This window comes from Acanthaster planci, unplaced genomic scaffold (assembly GCF_054643075.1).
Source record: "Acanthaster planci isolate LZ-2023a unplaced genomic scaffold, COTS_SCS Contig3, whole genome shotgun sequence".
In the NCBI taxonomy this organism is placed as follows: domain Eukaryota; kingdom Metazoa; phylum Echinodermata; class Asteroidea; order Valvatida; family Acanthasteridae; genus Acanthaster; species Acanthaster planci.
This window is the reverse complement of record NW_028257627.1, coordinates 410,001-430,788: the sequence shown is the minus strand read 5'-3', so window position 1 is coordinate 430,788 and position 20,788 is coordinate 410,001. Positions and strand designations below refer to the sequence as shown.

The 20,788-nt window shown below is 52.9% G+C and overlaps 1 protein-coding gene, 1 non-coding gene and 3 pseudogenes across 2 annotated transcripts; 4 read left to right on the top strand and 1 right to left on the bottom strand.

Annotated features, from left to right (window-relative positions):
* Positions 1-221: 221 nt before the first annotated feature.
* Positions 222-352, top strand: LOC147795599 (5.8S ribosomal RNA; annotated as a pseudogene).
* An 11,452-nt stretch (positions 353-11,804) lies between these two features.
* LOC147795598 (uncharacterized) lies at positions 11,805-16,801 on the bottom strand. The gene is made up of 7 exons (XM_087131591.1): positions 16,759-16,801; positions 15,941-16,285; positions 14,113-14,172; positions 13,575-13,698; positions 12,748-13,138; positions 12,316-12,502; positions 11,805-12,016 (listed from the first exon to the last, which is right to left on the bottom strand). The coding sequence occupies exons 1-7, from the start codon at positions 16,799-16,801 to the stop codon at positions 11,805-11,807; spliced, it is 1,362 nt and encodes a 453-aa protein (XP_086987717.1).
* A 1,288-nt stretch (positions 16,802-18,089) lies between these two features.
* On the top strand, positions 18,090-19,242 carry LOC147795597 (small subunit ribosomal RNA; annotated as a pseudogene).
* A 394-nt stretch (positions 19,243-19,636) lies between these two features.
* Positions 19,637-19,793, top strand: LOC147795596 (5.8S ribosomal RNA). The gene has a single exon (XR_015423737.1). It is a non-coding gene; the product is annotated as a 5.8S ribosomal RNA (ribosomal RNA).
* Positions 19,794-20,429: 636 nt separating this feature from the next.
* LOC147795595 (large subunit ribosomal RNA) overlaps positions 20,430-20,788 on the top strand; it is a 2,742-nt pseudogene continuing 2,383 nt past the window's right edge.

Genomic DNA, 20,788 nt, shown 5'->3' with positions numbered 1-20,788 from the left:
GAGGCTCGGCCTCGAATGGACCGGGGGATTGGTGAGACGCGGTCGGAGCGGCCCCCCTTGGGGAAGGGAGCCGCCGCGTGAGAGGGGACAGGTCCCCGCTCGGCCGGCTCCTGCCGGTGTTTTTTTTTTCGGATTCCAAAAAGAGCTGGATGCTCCTCGACCGGGCCACCGGCGCAGTTATCGAGATGTGATGGACAGAGCCAACCCCCCAAGCGAAAGACAATTCTCGGCGGTGGATCACTCGGCTCGTGCCCCGATGAGGAACGCAGCAAGCTGCGAGAATCAGTGTGAATGGCAGAACGCAGTGATCATCGGCATTTCGAACGCACAGACCTCGTCGGCCTGAGGGTTGCATTGAGCTGGGCAATTGCCACGGCCGGGAGGGGCCGCGGCGCGAGAGCGCCGGCCGGCAGCCGGGGGGCCCGAGGCCCCCGCGAGGACACTGGCTGCAGGCGGCAGCAATGGGTGTACCGAGACACTGGGAGGATTCGGCGCGGGTCCCCCGCTCTCCGGGGAGGATGATAATGGAAAATCTGCGGGCAGGCGAAGGGGCACCAGCCGGGCGCAGTCTCCGCGCGGAGGGCCGGATCGCTCCCTGGGGGAGTCCGCCGTGGTGTGGCAGGTCAGCGCTGAGTATCCGGCACACCCACGAGCGCCGGTCGTCCCCCGAGCCGAACAAGAAAGACACGGGCGGCCTTGAGGGAGCGCGCCGGAAGGAGGCTATGCAGGCAGGCAGGGCAGGCCAAGAGAGAAAAAAAGGAGGCCTGGCCCCGCCAGCCCCGTGGCAGATTTCCGAGTGGACCGCCGGAGAGGGAGCGGGCGCCCAGCGCCGAGAGAGAGAGAGAGTGAGAGAGAAGAGAGCCCGCGCTGACGGGCCGCGGAGGTGGGCCCCTTTCCTGGCAGCAGCCGAGGCGCCGGCCGGGCCCCCGAGAGGCGAGAGAGAGAGAGAGAGGCCAAGGCCTATCGCGAACCCATCGAATTCAGGTCGGGCGAGAGAACCCGCTGGATTTAAGCATATCACTAAGGGGAGGGAAAAAAACCAAGCAGGATTCCCCCAGTAGCGGCGAGCGAAGCCGGAAGAGCACAGCGCCGAATCCCGGGCCCCCGGCGGGCCCACGGGAACTGTGGCGTAGGGAAGTCCGGTCCGGTGGTCGCAGCGGCGCCGAGGTCCTTCTGATCGAGGCCCCCTCCGTCCCGTGGCGGGTATCAGGCCCCTGCAGACGCCGTCCGGCCGGCGACCAGGGCTTCTGGGAGTCGGGTTGTTTTGTGGCGCAGCCCAAAGGCGGGTGGTAAACTCCATCCAAGACTAAATACCGGCACTAGACCGATAGAGCACAAGTACCGTGAGGGAAAGTTGAAAAGCACTCTGAAGAGAGAGTTCAGGAGTACGTGAAGCCGTCAAGAAGAGAACAGAAGGCCGCGGTGCCCGCCGCGGCCCAGCACCTCTGCAACCCCCTAGCAGGGGGGCGGGGCGCAGGAGCGCCTCCGCGCCCGGCCAAGTGCACTTCTCCTGGGCGCGGCGCCCGTGACCGGCTGGGCATCCGGGCCGGCATAGACCGGCCGGTTGGGGTTCGTCCGGCCACCCTGGTCCCCCGACAGGGGGGGCGGTCGAAGAGCCTAGAGACCTGCCGTGGTCGCACGGGCCGCCCGGCTGAAGAAGGGACGACAGGCCGCACCCGCCTGTGCGTCGTCGCCTCCATGCGGCGGCCGCCTGGCTGGGTCTCCGGTCCCCGGGTCCGCGGGCGATTGTTGCATGCCCTGCCTACCTGTCTTGAAACGCGGACCAAGGATTCTATAGGGCCTACGAGTCGGGGCGCCGCCAGGCGAAGCCCCGAGGAGCAACGACAGTGAAGGCCGGCCAGGGCCCGACCAAGGCGGGATCCGGCCGCGCGGCGGCCGGCGCACAAGCGCCCCACCTCCCCCCCTGCCTTGGGTACAGGGGCAAAAGACTAATTGAACCGTCTAGTAGCTGGTTCCCTCCGAAGTTTCCTTCAGGATAGCTGGCGCCCGGGAAAGAGAGAGAGAGCAGTTGCATCCGGTAAAGCGGCAGGGCGCGCCGTGTCCTGGCGGCGGCGCTCCCCCCCCCCCCCGACTGCGGGGCCGTCCGCGCGCGGGCCCCCTCCGTCGCGCACGGCCGGCGGGTCGCGGCGTGCGGCGCCTGCGGGCCCCGGCACCGGGCAGGGGACCCTGTCAGGCCGACACGCCGGCTCCAGAGCCTCTGGCGCGCCGGGCGAGCCTGGACCGGCGTGAGACGTGCCTCGTGGACAGTCCTAGTTGCGCAGCCGCCTAGCTGCGGTCGCTTCGGCCAGCGCCCAACAGCTGGCTCAGAACTGGTACGGACCAGGGGAATCAGACTGTCTAATTAAAACAGAGCATCGCGACGTCCGCAGCTGGGGCGCTGACGCGATGTGATTTCTGCCCAGTGCTCTGAATGTCAAAGTGAAGAAATTCAGCGAAACGCGGGTAAATGGCGCGAGTAACTATGACTCTCTTAAGGTAGCCAAATGCTTCGTCATTTAATTAGTTCTTAGAGATAAACATCGTGCCCAGTAGAGCAGCCGCTTCGTTGCGATCTACTGAAATTAAACCTTCGATCCGAGAATTTGCCCGCGCCGCAGACGGGCCGATCCTGGCGGGCCGGGTCGGACGACTTGCCACGGAGGAGCCAGCGTTGCCACCGCGGGAGCGGCTTCTGGGAGAAGGGCGCTTCCCCGGTGGCCGGGGAGGCGGGATGATGGGGTCCAGCAGCGGGGGGAGGAGGTCAAGCGCGGAGGGCCGGCCGGTGCCGCCCGGTGGCCCTTGGGCGGACCGGACTTGGAGGAGGAGACCGGTGAGGACTAGCGGCGGGCCCGACGGGACTCCAACTCGGCAGAGGAGCGGGTGCTTCCCCGGTGGCTGATGATTGGCTGCTGGGCTGCATGTCTGACACGGCCGCCCCAAACTGACTTGAAATCCACGGTTAATAGTGCACCCCGCAGGAGGGCACTCGGGGAGTTGCCAAGTTGGTCCCAATGCCATTCGTGCGATCAGCTGGTCGGCACGGATGAACCATGGCTTCCGGCCCGAGGGCGGCATGTTGCAGTGGGCGGCGTCGCTCCCGCCGTGGGTGCCGGACGGGGAACGTCACGTGGGCGCCCGCTGAAGATTTCTTCCTCGGACTTCGTTGACCGCGAAAGGGCGCATCTCCAGTTACGCTTGGACCCGGGCGCAAAAACCAACTCGGCCCCACCCGTGAACGCGTCGGTGAGGCACCCTAGCTCGCAAGAGCGTCTCTCGTTGGGGTCTGTTGGACCCGAAACATTACTCCCATTTCAACAAATCCCAGTTAGTCTCCTGAAGACGGACAGAGTACACTGTTCGAAACGTCGAGTTATTCCCCGGTTCTTCTCAGAACCACACATACTCAAAGAAGAGATAAATACATGGTGTTACCGCAATCTTTACTATAAATACAATTAAATTGTTTTCATGTAAACCCTCAAAATGCACCTTTCTGTCTCAGTTTACCTTGCTTTCAACCTTTGTTTCACTATTTTCAAAGGGTGCACTAATTGATGCCTCTTGTTTTCACAGTAAACAATTTTCCCATATTCAAGCGCAACAGCCATACTTTCCCAGTGAGGGTTGGGGCTAGGGTTAGGATAATAGGGTTGGGGTTGGGATACAGTTGGGGTTACAAATAGGGATGGGGTGAGGGTTGGGATTGTGGTTAGGGCAAGGTTTAGTGATATATAAGTTTGTGGTTAGGGTTAGGGGTAGGGTTAGGATAATGGGGTTAAGTTTAGGGGTAAGGTTAAGGTTAGGGTTAGGGTAAGTGATATATGGGTTTTAGTTAGGGCTTGGGTAGTTTTAGAGTAAGGGTTAGGGGTAGGGGTGGGGTAAGGGTTAGGATTGGGGTTGTGGTAGGGTTATGTTTAGTGATATATAGGTTTGTGGTTAGGGTTAGGGCTAGGGTTAGGATAATACGGTTAGGGATAGGGTTGGGGTTACAGACAGGGTTAGGGGCAGGGTTATGGATAGGGTTAGGGTTAGGGTTAGGGTAAGGGATAGGGGTATTGTCAGGGTTAGGATTGGGGTCGTGGTTAGGGTTAGCGATATATAGGTTTGTGGTTAGGGTTAGGGTTAGGGCTAGGGTTAGGATAATAGGGTTGGGGTTAGGGACAGGGTTGGGGTTACAGATAGGGTTAGGGATAGGGTTAGGGTTAGGGTAGGAGTATTGTAAGGGTTAGGATTGGGGTTGTGGTTAGCGTTAGCGATATATAGGTTTGTGGTTAGGGTTAGGGCTAAGGTTAGGATAATAGGGTTGGGGTTAGGGATAGAGTTGGGGTTACAGATATGGTTAGGGGTACGGTTAAAGTTAGGATTAGGGTTAGGGTTAGGGTAAGGGTTAGGATTGGGGTTGTGGTTAGGGTTAGCGATATATAGGTTTGTGGTTAGGGTTAACGCTAGGGTTAGGGGTAGGGTTGGGGTTAGGGATATGATTGGGGTTACAGATAGGGCCAGGGTTAGGGTTAGAGTAAGGGTTAGGGTAAGGGTTAGGATTGGGGTTGTGGTGAGGGTTAGCGAGATATAGGTTTGTGGTTAGGGTTAGGGGTAGGGTTATGATAATAGGGTTGGGGTTAGGGACAGGAATGGGGATACAGATAGGGTTAGGGTTAGGGGTATTGTAAGGGTTAGGATTGGGTTTGCGGTGAGGGTTGCAGATAGGGTTAGGGGTAGGGTTAAAGTTAGGGTTAGGGTTAGGGTAAGGGTTAGGATTGGGGTTGTGGTGAGGTTTAGCGATATATAGGTTTGTGGTTAGGGCTAGGGTTAGGGTAATAGGGTTGGGGCTAGAGACAGGGTTGGGGTTACAGATAGGGTTAGGGATAGGGTAAGGGGTAGTGGTATTGGAAGGGTTAGGATTGGGTTTGTGGTTAGGGTTAACGATATATAGAATTGTGGTTAGGGTTAGGGCTAGGGTTAGGATAATAGGGTTGGGGTTAGGGATAGGGTTGGGGTTACAGATAGGGTTAGGGTTAAAGTTAGGGTTAAGGTAAGGATAAGGATTGGGGTTGTGGTTAGCGTTAGCGATATATAGGTTTGTGGTTAGGGTTAGGGCTAGGGTTAGGATAATAGGGTTGGGGTTAGGGATAGGGTTGGGGTTACAGATAGGGTTAGGGGTAGGGTTAACGATAGGGTTAGGGTTAGGGTAAGGGATAGGGGTATTGTCAGGGTTAGGATTTGGGTTGTGGTTAGGATTAACGATATATAGGTTTGTGGTTAGGGTTAGGGCTAGGGTTAAGATAATAGGGTTGGGGTTAGGGATAGGGTTCGGGTTACGGATAGGGCCAGGGTTAGGGTTAGAGTAAGGGTTAGGGTTAGGGTAAGGGTTAGGATTGGGGTTGTGGTGAGGGTTAGCGATATATAGGTTTGTGGTTAGGGTTAGGGCTAGGGTTGGGATAATAGGGTTGGGGTTAGGGATAGAGTAGGGGTTACAGATAGGGTTAGGGCCAGGGTTAAAGTTATTGTTAGGGTTAGGATTGGGTTTGTGGTTAGGGTTAGCGATATATAGGTTTGTGGCTAGGGTTAGGGCTAGGGTTAGGATAATAGGGTTGGGGTTAGGGATAGGGTTCGGGTTACAGATAGGGCCAGGGTTAGGGTTAGAGTAAGCGTTAGGGTTAGGGTAAGGGTTAGGATTGGGGTTGTTGTGAGGGTTAGCGATATATAGATTTGTGGTTAGGGTTAGGGCTAGGGTTAGGATAATAGGGTTCGGGTTAGGGACAGTAATGGGGTTACAGATAGGGTTAGGGTTAGGGTTGAAGTAAGGGTTAGGGTTTGGATTTGGGTTGTGGTTAGGGTTAGCGATATATAGGTTTGTCTTTAGGGTTAGGGCTAAGGTTAGGATAATAGGGTTGGGGTTAGGGATAGGGTTGGAGTTACAGATAGGGATAGGGGTACGGTTAAAGTTAGGATTAGGGTTAGGGTAAGGGATATGGGTAGGGGTATTGTCAGGGTTAGGATTTGGGTTGTGGTTAGGGTTAGGGCTAGGGTTAGGATAAGAGGGTTGGGGTTGGGAATAGGGTTAGGGTTACAGTAGGGCCACAGTTAGGGTTAGAGTAAGGGTTGGGGGTAGGGTTAGGATTGGGGTTGTCGTGAGGTTTAGCGATATATAGGTTTGTGGTTCGGGTTAGGGGTAGGGTTAGGATAATAGGGTTGGGGTTAGGGATAGGGTTGGGGTTACAGATAGGGTTAGGGTAATAGGGTTAATGTTAGGGTTAGGGTTAGGGGAAGGGTTTGGATTGTGGTTGTGGTTAGGGTTAGCGATATATAGGTTTGTGGTTAGGGTTAGTGCTAAGGTTAGATTGATAGGGTTGGGGTTAGGGTTGGGGTTACAGATAGGGATAGGGGTACGGTTAAAGTTAGGATTAGGGTTAAGGTAAGGGATAGGGGTAGGGGTATTGTCCGGGTTAGGATTTGGGTTGTGGTTAGGGTTAACAATTTATAGGTTTGTGGTTCGGGTTAGGGGTAGGGTTAGGATAATAGGGTTGGGGTTAGGGATAGGGTTGGGGTTACAGATAGGGTTTGGGGTAGGGTTAAAGCTAGGGTTAGGGTAAGGGTTTGGATTGGGGTTGTGGTTAGGGTTAGTGATATATAAGTTTGTGGTTAGGGTTAGGATAATAGGGTTGGGGTTAGGGACAGGGTTGAGGTTACAGATAGGGTTAGGGGTAAGATTAGAGTAAGGGCTAGGGTTAGGGTAAGGGTTAGGATTGGGGTTGTGGTTAGGGTTAGCGATAGACAGGTTTGTGGTTAGGGTTATGGGTAGGGTTAGGATAAGAGGGTTGGGAATAGGGTTAGGGTTACAGTAGGGCCCCAGTTAGGGTTAGAGTAAGGGTTGGGGGTAGGGTTAGGATTGGGGTTGTCGTGAGGTTTAGCGATATCTAGGTTTGCGGTTAGGGTTAGGGCTAGGGTTAGGGTAATAGGGTTGGGGTTAGGGACAGGGTTGGGTTTACAGATAGGGTTAGGGGTAGGGTTAAAGTTAGGGTTACGGTTAGGGTTGCAATTGGGGTTGTGGTTAGGGTTAGCGATATATAGGTTTGTGGTTAGGGTTAGGGCTACGGTTAGGATAATAGGGTTGGGGTTATGGATAGCTTTGGGGTTACAGATAGGGTTAGGGGTAGGGTTAAAGTTAGGGTTAGGGTAAGGGTTTGGATTGGGGTTGTGGTTAGGGTTAGCGATATATAAGTTTGTGGTTAGGGTTAGGATAATAGGGTTGGGGTTAGGGACAGGATTGGGGTTACAGATAGGGCCAGGGTTAGGGTTAGAGTAAGGGTTAGGGTTAGGGTAAGGGTTAGGATTGGGGTTGTGGTGAGGGTTAGCGATATATAGGTTTGTGGTTAGGGTTAGGGTTAGGATAATAGTGTTGGGGTTAGGGATAGGGTTGAGGTTACAGATAGGGTTAGGGGTAGGATTAGAGTAGGGGCTAGGGTTAGGGTAAGGGTTAGGATTGGGGTTGTGGTTAGGGTTAGCGATATACAGGTTTGTGGTTAGGGTTAGGGCTAGGGTTAGGATAAGAGGGTTGGGGTTGGGAATAGGGTTAGGGTTACAGTAGGGCCACAGTTAGGGTTAGAGTAAGGGTTGGGGGTAGGGTTAGGATTGGGGTTGTCGTGAGTTTTAGCGATATATAGGTTTGCGGTTAGGGTTAGGGCTAGGGTTAGGGTAATAGGGTTGGGGTTAGGGAAAGGGTTGGGGTTACAGATAGGGTTAGGGATAGGGTTAGGGGTAGGGGTATTGTAAGGGTCAGGATTGGGGTTGTGGTTAGGGTTAGCGATATATAGGTTTGTGGTTAGGGTTAGAGCTAGGGTCAGATTAATAGGGTTGGGGTTACAGATAGGGTTAGGGGTAAGGGTTAAAGTTAAGATTGGGGTTAGGGTAGGGATTAGGGGTAGGGGTATTGTAAGGGTTAGGATTTGGGTTGTGGTTAGGGTTAACGATATATAGGTTTTTGGTTAGGGTTATGGCTAGGGTTAGGATAATAGGGTTGTGGTTAGGGATAGGGTTGGGGTTACAGACAGGGTTAGGGGTAGGGTTAAAGTTAGGGTTAGGGTTAGGGTTGCAATTGGGGTTGTGGTTAGGGTTAGCGACAAATAGGTTTGTGGTTAGGGTTAGGGCTATTGTTAGGATAATAGGGTTAGGGTTAGGGATAGGGTTGGGGTTACAGGTAGGGTTAAGGGTAGGGTTAAAGTTAGGGTTAGGGTAAGGGTTAGGATTGGGGTTGTTGTTAGGGCTAGCGATATATAGGTTTGTGGTTAGGGTTAGGGTTAGGGCTAGGGTTAGGATAATAGGGTTGGGGTTAGGGACAGGAATGGGGTTACAGATATGGTTAGGGTTAGGGGTAGGGGTATTGTAAGGGTTAGGATTGGGGTTGCGGTTAGGGTTAGCGATATATAGGTTTCTGGTTAGGGTTAGGGCTAGTGTTAGGATAATAGGGTTGGGGTTAGGGATAGGGTTGGGGTTAAAGATAGGGTTAGGGGTAGGGTTGAAGTTAGGGTTAGGGTAAGGGTTGGGATTTGGGTTGTGGTTAGGGTTAGCGATATATAGGTTTGTGGTTAGAGTTAAGGCTAGGGTTAGGATAATAGGGTTGGGGTTAGGGATAGGGTTGGGGTTACAGATAAGACCAGGGTCAGGGTTAGAGTAAGGGTTAGGGTAATGGTTAGGATTGGGGTTGTGGTGAGGGTTAGCGATATATAGGTTCGTGGTTACGGTTAGGGTTAGGATAATAGGGTTGGGGTTAGGTCAGGGTTAGGGTTAGGGGTAGGGGTATTGTAAGGGTTAGGATTGGGGTTGTGGTTAGGGTTAGCGATATATAGGTTTGTGGATAGGTTTAGGGATATATAGGTTTGTGGTTAGGGTTAGGGCAAGGGTTAGGATAATAGGGTTGGGGTTAGAGATAGGGTTGGGGTTACAAATAGGGTTACGGGTAGGGTTAGGAATAGGGTTAGAGTTAGGGTTAGGGATAGGGTTAGGGGTAGGGGTATTGGTAGGGTAAGGGTTAGGATTGGGGCTCTGGGCAGATTTACTTTTAGGGATATATAGGTTTGTGGTTAGGGTTAGGGACAGTAGGGTGAGGAATATTTTTGACGTTAGGGTTAGGATAGCGTGAGTGTTGGTGATTGGGTTAGAGAAAGGGACAGTTTTGATCAACATTTGACACAACTGAAAATACGACAACTCAAGTCAACATATTACAAATATGTTATAAAAATGACAGGAACAGTGCTCACTTTTCAAGTAACGAGGCTCGCATCACAGGGCAAAGTATCTGAATAACTAAACCATGTATCAGATCCACCTAACAACTGAACATTTTAGTCCTATTTATCAGAACTGTTGGTGTTCCCGATTCACTCCCACCCCTAGATAAAATGGCCTACACCATACCATTAAGGTTGCATTCCGCGAAATGGTTATATTTCTGCGTGCAAATTCATTTATGTTTTGTGATCCCAGGGATTTTTACAATAAAACATGTCATCATCAGGAGGGATCACAGAAATATTTTTATGAATCCAGAATTTCCAGTTTGGGTTATTTCACAAAAAGCCCGAAATTACGGGCCTGTTTGGAAAGACAATGAGAGCTGGGCGAACAGTTTTACTGTTTTTGATATATATTTGGGAAAAGGCAAATAAAAACAAATTGTGACTAAAACCCATACAATTGAAAAGAAAAGTGATATACTGGCCATAATCTTGAATTTCCGGTGAAAAAACGGAGACAAACCTTCTCCGAGAGTCAACAGGCGGCGCTATTTCGCTCTGATTTTTCACTGCTTTCTATGCGTGCACTGAACTAAAGGAAGCCTATTCGAAGACAAGGTAAAATCGACCACATTTGCATCCCAGGCGCCGGCAACTAAAGTCCTTCGGGCCTCTTAAACCTCCCTCGGGGCAACTTGAAAAAAAAATACAAACAAAACACAGAGTGTTCTTGGGTCATTCAGCTTTCTATTGATTTTTAATTTTTTAGGTTACTTAACCAATGAAATTTCTTATTATCCACCAAAAACAAACTCTCCCCAACCTAAAAAAATGAAAGGTCCGAAGTCTGTCACCAGCAGTCATTTTTCAAATGAAATCCCTCCACCTTTTCAGTCTCTTGGAACAATTTGTCAGTAGCATTTTGCTGTGCTTGGCCCTGGGATGGGAGCCCTTGAATGTGGAGAGTTCATTCTGGGCCATTCTTCCACAATCCCACAATTTTTTTGGGCCACACAATCTCCTCTTTTTCAAATAAACTATAGGGGTACTTTTTCAGCGCCTCAGTTTGGCCATTCTTCCACAATCCCACAATTTTTTGGGCCACACAATCTCCTCTTTTTCAAATAAACTATAGGGGTACTTTTTCAGCGCCTCAGTTTGGCGAAGAATTCTCCTTGAATTGGGCAGAGCACAACTATGGGCGCGCATTTTGGTGTAGTGCAACCTTTAAGAGTTGAGACGTGTCCGGACGGACGTGCAGTCCGGGGACTTTACCATATTGATGCGCGCGCATTAATTTAAATTTATCAAGGAAAAGCTGCCAGTGAGATTTGTGTGTAGGCCAATTGTGCATTTTTGCTACATGGTGCACTATTGTAGCGTTTTGATTGCTCCGTCTTTGCTGAGCAAAATTCTGTGCGGTATAATTTGGTTATTAATGTTTTTGTTATCTACGTAAATATGAACGACCCGAAGCAATTCTCTGAAATTGCCAAACGGTTAAGCTCGTGGTTATCAGATCGTCAGACCGTGGGTTCGAATCCCGCCGGTGACTTTTATTTTCCCAAAGCTTGCTGTCAGTCAGTAGCTATAAGAGAGTCTAATTCACCCCCGCCAAATACCAACAGTACCTTAGCCCACGGGATAAGCTCTTCTGCTGGGACTGTCCGCGAAGTCCAGGTGAGCGCCTTAGTACAGGTTCGAGACGTATGGCCGACTCGGCGGCCAGGGCTTAGGGGCTTGTCTCGTTTCCTCCCTTGCATGGTCGCTTGAACTCTTTTTAGAGTTAAATGGATGGGCAGGGAGGAAGTGTGGTGGGCCGGGAACCCCGAGATCCCAGAAGAGTCCTATATGGAAGCCGGTAACTGCGATTCCTTGCGAATTTCAGGAGTCCGTGCGCCTGAATGCTTGGTCAACACCACATAACTTTTATATTTTTCCCTCACTTTTTTTTTAATTTCCTGAGCACAAAACTCTTCAGGCTATTTTCTGGGTTGAATACACGGATCACTTTTTTATTCATAATGCAAATTTCTTAAATGTTTGACAATAAAGCCGATTTCAACCGTGTAGGGGTCCATTTCTGCCTAGAACTCGAAAAATTTATAGAAGTAAATGTGGATTGGCCATATTGAAAGTAATTAAAGGGATGGCAAAAAGATTGGTCCAGCTGGATAAATTTCCAGGAGAGGCAGAATGCTCAAAAACATTCAGACTAAGTAAATAAGATAAGAGTCAATTTCAAAACTGAAGTAACACCTTAAATCTTCTCACCTGCAAGTCATACCATCATATGAGTAGGCCTTCATCTTGGGAGCAAATTGGTTTATGAGGTTGTGGAAGCTGTCCAGGGAGGACGTCTACGCTGCGGAAGACATTTTCCCAATGTCTTTCAGCAATGAGGTACCCTCCAGGATTTGGTACAGCTGGGTAGTTTCCTCTGTCCCTTTAAAGCCACGAGCGTGATTTGTTAATATCATTTTGTCTCAATTAATCTTCATGACTCCTATATTAAAGAACCATAAGGGAAAGCCTGAATGTAAATTCTTTTTTGATACCTGGCTTCGACTATTTCTTCTTTCGCCTCCCAAGTTGGCCATGGTCACACTTAGTATATAGAGCAGAGTGCCCTCGGTGTACTCCAACGATGTGGTTACATAAAGAGGCCCACTTGGCCTCCCGGAGATCCTCCTCTGTATCAGTGGTGGAAGAGGCACACCATTCGGCCACACCCTCAAACCCTTTCCTCTTTGCTAACTTATCGACCGTCTTCGTGATCCCTTCATGAAAAAAAAATGATACAAATTAAACTTCAGCATGTTAAGGCCTACGTTTTGTTTGCCAAGTGAAATCACTTTTTTGCAAAAAGGAAAGTAATTGTTCCATTAAAAAATTATATCTGAGATAATGCAAAGATACTTTGGGCCTTTCAAATAATTTCTTGCCATAACTATTTTCCTATGTATTTCTCAAGAACTCAGTTGAAAGTCTGTAGTCTCGACAAATGGTCTTGAAGGTCATAAAAACAAATATTGATTTTGGGATATAACTTTAAATCTATATCTTCAACTACCGGTACCTTTTGCTATATGCCAGACGTCATACATGTGCAGAACTGTTAGCTCATGTTCCCCCACATATTTGGCCAAAGACCGATGACAGTCAGTGACGAGCTTGCAGACAGTGAGGTCAGCTTCACGTAGGGTTGCCATTGTCCTTTTGAAGCCCTCCAGCTCCATGTGGTAGCTACTCTTGACTTCTTTGCACTGACAAATTAATACACAACAAAGAAATGTGCTAAATGTTAGTAACAAACAGTCAATCTGAGGCTATCAATCAAGGCGCAGCGACAGCAGCAAATTGAAATAAGCAACTTTCAAATTGACTTTATATACAGAATAAAATTAGTGAAATGAATGCGTCCTTTTGCTTGTACAAATTGTCCAGAACCATTTATCGAAAACCATCGCATGTACATCAACTCTACCTTTCTTTAGAAACAAAGACTCACCTGTACAAGCTGAATATCAACAATCTTGTTGGTGTGGAGTTCAGTTCCAGTGTAGCTCCCATGTTTAGCGGAGTGGCCTGGACTATCTGCCCGTCCATCCCCGCCGATGACTAGCGCTTGATTATCAGCTTTCAAACGAAGCTTTACTTCGGTGATGTGTTGTGTCCACACCGCTTCAACTGATGGCAAGAGGTGTCTCTTCTGGTGGGAGAAAAAAGTGCGCAGCAAAATACAAGCTGCCCCCATACTGGTCAACATGCGGAGAACCTTTGATGGGCTGGCACCAGCAAACAGGACAGCTGCAGAGAGTAGCAGATTTCCTGCAGGTGTTGCACCCAGCCATGGCTGGGGCACCCAAGGTCGTCTCCTTAGACTTGCAGGCCCCTCATCGCTGAAAAACAGAAACGAAAGTCCCCGCAGTTCGTTTCATCAGACTAATCTTCCGTGAACCGCACTTGAAACACTTCCTGAAAAGTTTGAAGAGCTCCCCCTCGAACACAGTGTACTTTGGATGATCTTGAGGAAGAACATCCGGTGATGTTGGAACGGTCCGTGGACTTCTCCCCCTTCTGTTTACAAAAGATCAATGGCATTTGGGTAAACCAAGGTGATACCACGGTGAGTGTAGGAATGAAAAGTAGTTTAAAAAACATTTCGCTTTGTTTCTGTTGTAACCTTATAAAATAAATTCTCGTTTCATATACTGCATCTATCGTACTTACTTTTTGAATGACTGGGTGCGAGAAGGTTATGAAGATGATGGCGAAGATGATGATGAGGATGGTTCATAGTCGGAGGAATCATCACGCTCTTGTTCCTCTTCTAACTCTTCCTCTTCTAATTCTTCAACTTCATTGTCTTGTACCTCCTCGACCTCTGAATCATCAAGCAGCTTGCATTGTATTCCAGTTTCGCTGACTTCGGGAATAGCTTGTATTTCGGCATCGGTATCTATCCGAAAAAAATTATATAAATTTGTTGTTTAACATGAACTATGACGAGAGCAAGAAAACAGAATAAGAAGAAAAATGCCATTTATAAATCAATATGATAACAAAAATAGACATTTCAAATGCATTTTGATACTTACGTATATCACAACAAAGAATTTTCACTGGATCAGTCTGACAAGCAGCATCCACACTCTGTACATGTAAAAGAACAAAATGAAAGTTATTTTAAAAATATTTCCAGAGAGAAAAATTGAAAGAACAATACCCATTTGTTCCTCTTGAATGTTCAACAATAGTTGAAGGGAGCAAGTGATTGTGATGGACTTACCGACACAGCTGGAATCATGCTACTAGCACCCGCAGTACACTCTGGGTCTGGCACACTTTCTATGCACAAGGTTCTATCTCCCACCTTTCCGACCTGGTTGCTGTCTCTTCTGGCTTGTTTCCGTGGAAGCACAGCCTCCATAACCTGATAGCAGTTTCCAATGAAAGAAAACAAATTAAATGAAATTAATCCTTGTTAAAATGAATAGGAGAAATAGTTCAGTAAAACAACAGTGTCATTTTTAAACTACCACAGTTGTGCTTATATAGTGAAAAACATATTGAAAGGCAGAAGAAACAAAATCAGGGGCAGAAACCTTACGGCTAATAATATTGTTGCTTCTGAGCTTCATGGCACACACATGAATGTCACGATCAGTAAAGCTTATGCTGATTGAAAAAGAACTGCACCTTGCATATTAGTGAGTGACCATATTAATGTCAACAAGAAAGTGTTAACCGATTTCAACCCTGCCCCGTCATTAGCCTATCAAGATGTACAAATATTAAAGTAGGCTAATAAAATTGAATTTTGGGCAGTCGCCAGCATGGACAGTGCGAATAGTTGTCATTCGTGAAGTACGTGTGTACAGGTACAACTACAAGGCATGATGTACATGTACATGTATCCGTGTACACGTACGTGTAAGATTTGTAACTCTATAGTGTAAGCCCACGATGTCGTTCATTATACATGTACACGCACGCACCCACCCGGTAGCCACGTGTACGCACCCACCCCACGTACACGCACATATACTGTACATGAAGTATACTTTGCATAACGAAACGTGTACAAACGATTACACGCACCATGCGATTATGAAACTAACGTGAATGCATGGCTAGTGAGAAACGATAAAACTTACTCAGAGTCGCTCGCGTTTTGCCAAAGCACCCTTCCTCTTCTCTTCCAGTACCGGCTCGCTTTTCTTGCTTGTTAGAAATATTGCGGGTACAGCATCAAGACGAAGCATATGCTTTGAACTTAATCTCAAACTGATGTTATTGATTGTTGGCGTTTCGATCAAAACAAGAAGGCTCAAAGTGTGCGGAGCAGATCAGTGAGTGCTCGTTTGGTCCGACCACTTGGCTCGGGTCAGCTTCACTTTCGCTGTCCAAATTTGTCGAAATTTTGGGTCAGATGGAAAACGATGCAGAGTAAAATCATCTTTGGTAGTGTTGCTGCAACCAGCAACAACACAGGTCGGTTGCATTCTGAACAAAATACGTTATTTTCGTGAAGGAGTGCGGCGAAATTCTCAAGAAACTTTACAAGAAGTGCGTGTGACGCTGCTGATCAAGCTGCCACGTATTACCGGGAAAGTATGCCGATCTCCGGAGTTTACGTCACATATTCTTATGTTAACGAGGAGACAGGCGCGGCGTGTTGGTCACCCCTCAAACAAGTTTTTAATTTTGTATTGATATCAAGGCGGTGCAGCCAAGGTAAAATGAGCAAACAATTGTTCAGGTAGAAACACTTTATCAATTGAAAAATAAAAAACACATAACATAAACCCTTTAAAGCCGTGCATTTCCGACACAATCGAGCGCCAAGCAGTGAATTGCCATCCTCTGAAAACTTCGCCTGAGAGGTTCGGATGTCCGGGGTTTCCTGCAGCCGAGCGGGCTGGGCGTCTCCAGCTTGCCGTCAATCAGCTCGCTGGCCCACCCAAGGCCTCTGAGAGGGCTTTGCCCCGGGAGCAGTTGGAACAAAAACGTGTGTATTTCAATGAGAGCATTTCCGACCTTAATCCCCACTCCCTGGTTCGCCTATTTATAGGGGGGGTGGTCTTGAGCTCATAGGGATAGGGTGGCAGGGAGGCGGGGCGGTGGGGTCCAGCAGCGGGGGGGAGGAGGTCGAGCGCGGGAGGCCAGCCGGCACCCAGTGGCCCTCGGGCGGGCCGGACCCGAGGAGGAGGAGGAGACCGGGGAGGACCGGCGGCGGAGAAGGAGCGGGCGGAGCCGGAGGAGGGCCCGCCGGGACTGACGGCGGAGTGAACTGGCGCTCGCCCGGCGGCCCTGGGGGGGGGAGTGGACCCGAAGGACTGGCGGTGGGAGGGCCCCGTTGCACGGAGGGCCGGAGGTGGTGCCGGACCGGCGGCGGAGGAGGAGCGGGCGCAGCCGGAGGAGGGCCCGCCGGGACTGACGGTGGATAGAACCCCCGCTCACCCAGCGGCTGGGACGGGAGTCTGAGGGGGCCGCCCTGAACAGACTTGAAATCCAGGGTTGGCAGTACACCCCGTAGGAGGGCTCTGGGGGAATAGCGCCGGGGTGGCGAGTTGCCAAGTCGGTCCCAATGCCGTCGTGCGACGGGCCTCGTGCGGGGAGGGACCGGGGCCTCCGGCCCGGGGACAGAGTCTTGCAGCGGGCGGCGCCGGTCCCGACGTGGGTGCCAGACGGGCAGCGTTGTGTGGGCGCCCGCTGAAGATTTCTTGCTCGGACTTCGTGGTCCGCCAAAGGTCGGATCTCCGGTTTCAACCCGACTCGGGCGCAAAAACTGACTCGTCCCCACCTGCGAACGCGTCGTCGAGGCACCCCGGCTCTCGAGAGCGTCTCTCGTAATCAGTACAGCCTTATATTGTCCATACGGTACGGCCATTCCCACACAGTGGAGCCCAGGGCTCTGGAGCGATTCCCCCTGGGGTCTGGACAAGCCTGGCTCCGGAGCGGCGGGGACTGGTGGTGTGGCGCGGCAAATTTCCGTCCTGGGGAAAGAAAAACCCACTGCAGCCGCACGCCGTCCCCCTAAAGCCGTGCATTTCCGACATGCTTCCCCGGGCAAAAACGGCTCCATGCCGGCGGGGAGGGTGGTGCGGTGCGGTGAATCGCCTTCCTCGGAAACCCTGGTCCAAGAAGTTCGGATGTCCGGGGTTGCCCGCGGAAAGCGGGCCGGGCGCCTACAGCCTGCCGTCCATCGGCTCGCTGGCCCACCCAAGGTCTCTGAGAGGGCTTTGCGCCGGGACAGGTTGGGCCCAAAACGTGCGTATTTCAATGAGAGCATTTTGGACCTTAACCCCCACTCCCTGGTTTGCCTATTTATAGGGGGAAGGGTGGTCTCGAGCTCAGCTCCAGCTGCCAGAAATCAGTACAGCCATATATTGTCCATACAAAACGGCTATTCCTACACGGTCGAGCCCAAGCCTCAGGAGCGATTTCCCTCGGGGACTGACAAGCCCCGCTCCGGAGCGGCTCGACGAAAGTGGCGGCTTGCCGTCCCGCCAGGAGGCCCTCCGGGCGCTCCGTCAACGGCGTTTTCTGCGCGGCCGGTCGACCCTTCATGCCAAGAAGAGCGTCGGCTGGCTGGCCTGGCCTTGCCTAGAGGTGTCGGAAAGGCCGTTCCCGGGGGTGCAGTTCGGCCGGACCCCGGGCCGGAAGAGCGGTGGTGCGTGGCCGGAAGCCTTAAGGAGGGGATGGAGCAGCAGCCCGGCCCGCTGCGGAAGAGCGAGCGGTAGATAGAGGGAGAGGGGAGCAGGGCCCCTCGGAGAGCGGCGGGCTCTCCGCTGCCCCGAGCAGCAATATTTGGGACGTCTGGATTGGCCCTGCAGCTTCCAGAGGGACCGGCCCGCCCTGTGGCGGGCCGTATTAGAGCTCCGCCGGGTCCCAGCCGCCCAAGGCGCACTGACGTCGTGCGGTGGCGTGCCGAGCCCGGAGAGCCGGCAGCGGGCCCCCCCCGGACGGAGCCACACGCGACCCCGCCGCCCGCCGCCCGCCGAGCAGGCGGCAGGCGGCGCCCCACGGTCGCTCCGAGCCGCAGCCTGGCAGCAGGCAGGGGACCTCCCAGACGGATCCGAGTGCCCCCTCCTGGATCGAGGCGAGAGGAAGCCGGCGCACCGGGCCGGCGGGCGGCATTCCAGCGGCCGCCCGCGCGCCCGTGGAATGAGAGGAAGTGCTGCCCGGGCCGGAGAGGGCGAGGGACCGTCGGCAGGCCAGAGGGAGCGGAGGCCGGGAGGTGAGCGAGAGCAGAGAGGCGCAGGACTCCAGCACTGCGGCCCGGCAGCCGCGGCGCTGCCGAGCAGTCTTGAGGGCCCGAGTTGGCGGGCCCCGGCCCCGAGGGGCTACCTGGTTGATCCTGCCAGTAGTCAAAGATTGTCTCAAAGATTAAGCCATGCATGTTTAAGTAAAAGCTTTACCAAGCGAAACTGCCGATGGCTCATTAAATCAGTTATGGTTCGAGCGCATCCCCCTACACGGATAGCTGCGGTATTTCTAGAGCTAAAACATGCCAGCAAGCGCCGACCTTGCGGTAGGCGTGCTCTTAGTAGGAACAAGACCAACCCGGGCCCGTCCCAGCTCCGTTGGTGAACTCTGGATAACCTGGCCGATCGCACGGTCCTCGCACCGGCAACAGATCCTTCGAATGTCTGTCAAATCCAAGGAAGGCAGCAGGCGCGCAAATTAACCAATCCCGACACGGTGAAGTAGTGACCATAAACGATGCCGACTGGCAATCCGCCGGCGTTACTCCAATGACGCAGCGGGCAGTCGGCGGGAAACCAAAGTCTTTGGGTTCCGGGGGAAGTATGGTTGCAAAGCTGAAACTTAAAGGAATTGACAGAAGGGCACCACCAGGAGTGGAGCTTGCGGCTTAATTTGACTCAACACGGGGAAACTCACCCGGCCCGGACACGGTGAGGATTGACAGAATCAGAGCTCTTTCTTGATTGTGTGGGTGGTGGGGCATGACCGTTCTTAGTTGGTGGAGTGATCTGTCTGGTTAATTCCGATAACGAACGAGACTCTGGCTTGCTGAATAGACGCGCCGGCAGCAGCGCCGGAGGCTGACTTCTTAGAGGAACAAGTGGCGTTCAGCCACGCAAGATTGGGCCATAACAGGTCTGTGATGCCCTTAGATGCTCGGGGCCGCACGCACGCTACACTGAAATTATCAGCGGGTAGTCGCCCTTGGCTGGAAGGTCTTGGCAATCTGTTGAACCTCATTCGTGCTTGGGATAGGGAGTTGCAATTGTCTCCCTCAAACGAGGAATTCCCAGTAAGCGTGAGTCATCAGCTCGCGTTGATTACGTCCCTGCCCTTTGTACACACCGCCTGTCGCTACTACCGATTGAATGGTTTAGTGAGATCCTCGGACGGGCCGCGGCGGGGCCCCCGGCGCCTCGCTTTTGCGCCCAAAGACGATCGAACTTGATCATTTAGAGGAAGTAAAAGTCGTAACAAGGTTTCCGTAGGTGAACCTGCGGAAGGATCATTACCGAGCAGAGAGAGCGTGCCCGACCGGCCCCTTCCGACAGCTGAGGCGGTGAGGGCCGGCCACCGTGCTGTCTTCCGGGTGTAGGCGGGAGTGGCCCACGCCAGGGTGCACTGTAGCCCGAGCCGAGTGGGCGCAGGACTCCTGGCGCTCGCTGGGGCCCCGGGACGCCGAAGCTCGGCCTCGAATGGACCGGGGGATTGGTGAGACGCGGTCGGGGCGGCCCCCCTTGGGGAAGGGAGCCGCCGCGTGAGAGGGGACAGGTCCCCGCTCGGCCGGCTCCTGCCGGTGGTTTTTTTTTTTTTCGGATTCCAAAAAGAGCTGGATGCTCCTCGACCGGGCCACCGGCGCAGTTATCGAGATGTGATGGACAGAGCCAACCCCCCAAACAAAAGACAATTCTCGGCAGTGGATCACTCGGCTCGTGCCCCGATGAGGAACGCAGCCAGCTGCGAGAATCAGTGTGAATGGCAGAACGCAGTGATCATCGGCATTTCGAACGCACATGGCGGCCCGGGCCCCCCGCGGCCCGGACCTCGTCCGCCTGAGGGTTGCATTGAGCTGGGCAATTGCCACGGCCGGGAGGGGCCGCGGCGCGAGAGCGCCGGCCGGCAGCCGGGGGGCCCGAGGCCCCCGCGAGGACACTGGCTGCAGGCGGCAGCAATGGGAGTACCAAGACACTGAGAGGATTCGGCGCGGGTCCCCCGCTCTCCGGGGAGGATGATATGGGAAATCTGCGGGCAGGCGAAGGGGCACCAGCCGGGCGCAGTCTCCGCGCTGAGGGCCGGATCGCTCCCTGGGGGAGTCCGCCGTGGTGTGGCAGGTCAGCGCTGAGTATCCGGCACACCCACGAGCGCCGGTCGTCCCCCGAGCCGAACAAGAAAGACACGGGCGGCCTTGAGGGAGCGCGCCGGAAGGAGGCCATGCAGGCAGGCAGGGCAGGCCAAGAGAAAAAAAGGAGGCCTGGCACCGCCAGCGGGGACCGAGTGCCGCCAGCCCCGTGGCAGATTTCCGAGTGGACCGCCGGAGAGGGAGCGGGCGCCCAGCGCCGAGAGAGAGAGAGAGTGAGAGAGAAGAGAGCCCGCGCGGACGGGCCGCGGAGGTGGGCCCCTTTCCTGGCAGCAGCCGAGGCGCCGGCCGGGCCCCCGAGAGGCGAGAGAGAGAGAGGCCAAGGCCTATCGCGAACCCATCGAACTCAGGTCGGGCGAGAGAACCCGCTGGATTTAAGCATATCACTAAGGGGAGGGAAAAAAACCAAGCAGGATTCCCCCAGTAGCGGCGAGCGAAGCCGGAAGAGCACAGCGCCGAGTCCAGGGCCCCCGGCGGGCCCACGGGAACTGTGGCATAGGGAAGTCCGGTCCGGCGGTCGCAGCGGCGCCAAGGTCCTTCTGATCGAGGCCCCCTCCGTCCCGTGGCGGGTATCAGGCCCCTGCAGACGCCGTCCGGCCGGCGACCAGGGCTTCTGGGAGTCGGGTTGTTTTGTGGCGCAGCCCAAAGGCGGGTGGTAAACTCCATCCAAGACTAAATACCGTGAGGGAAAGTTGAAAAG

Bases quoted from the DNA above. Each gene is read 5' to 3' on its own strand.
- LOC147795598 (XM_087131591.1), bottom strand. From the start codon at position 16,801: ATGTCGGAAATGCACGGCTTTAGGGGGACGGCGTGCGGCTGCA. The intron at 14,173-15,940 runs GTCCGGCCCGCC...AACTGCTATCAG, and splicing joins GGTCTCCTCCTCCTCCTCGG to GTTATGGAGGCTGTGCTTCC. The intron at 13,699-14,112 runs GTGGGAGATAGA...TTTTTCGGATAG, and splicing joins ACAGCAACCAGGTCGGAAAG to ATACCGATGCCGAAATACAA.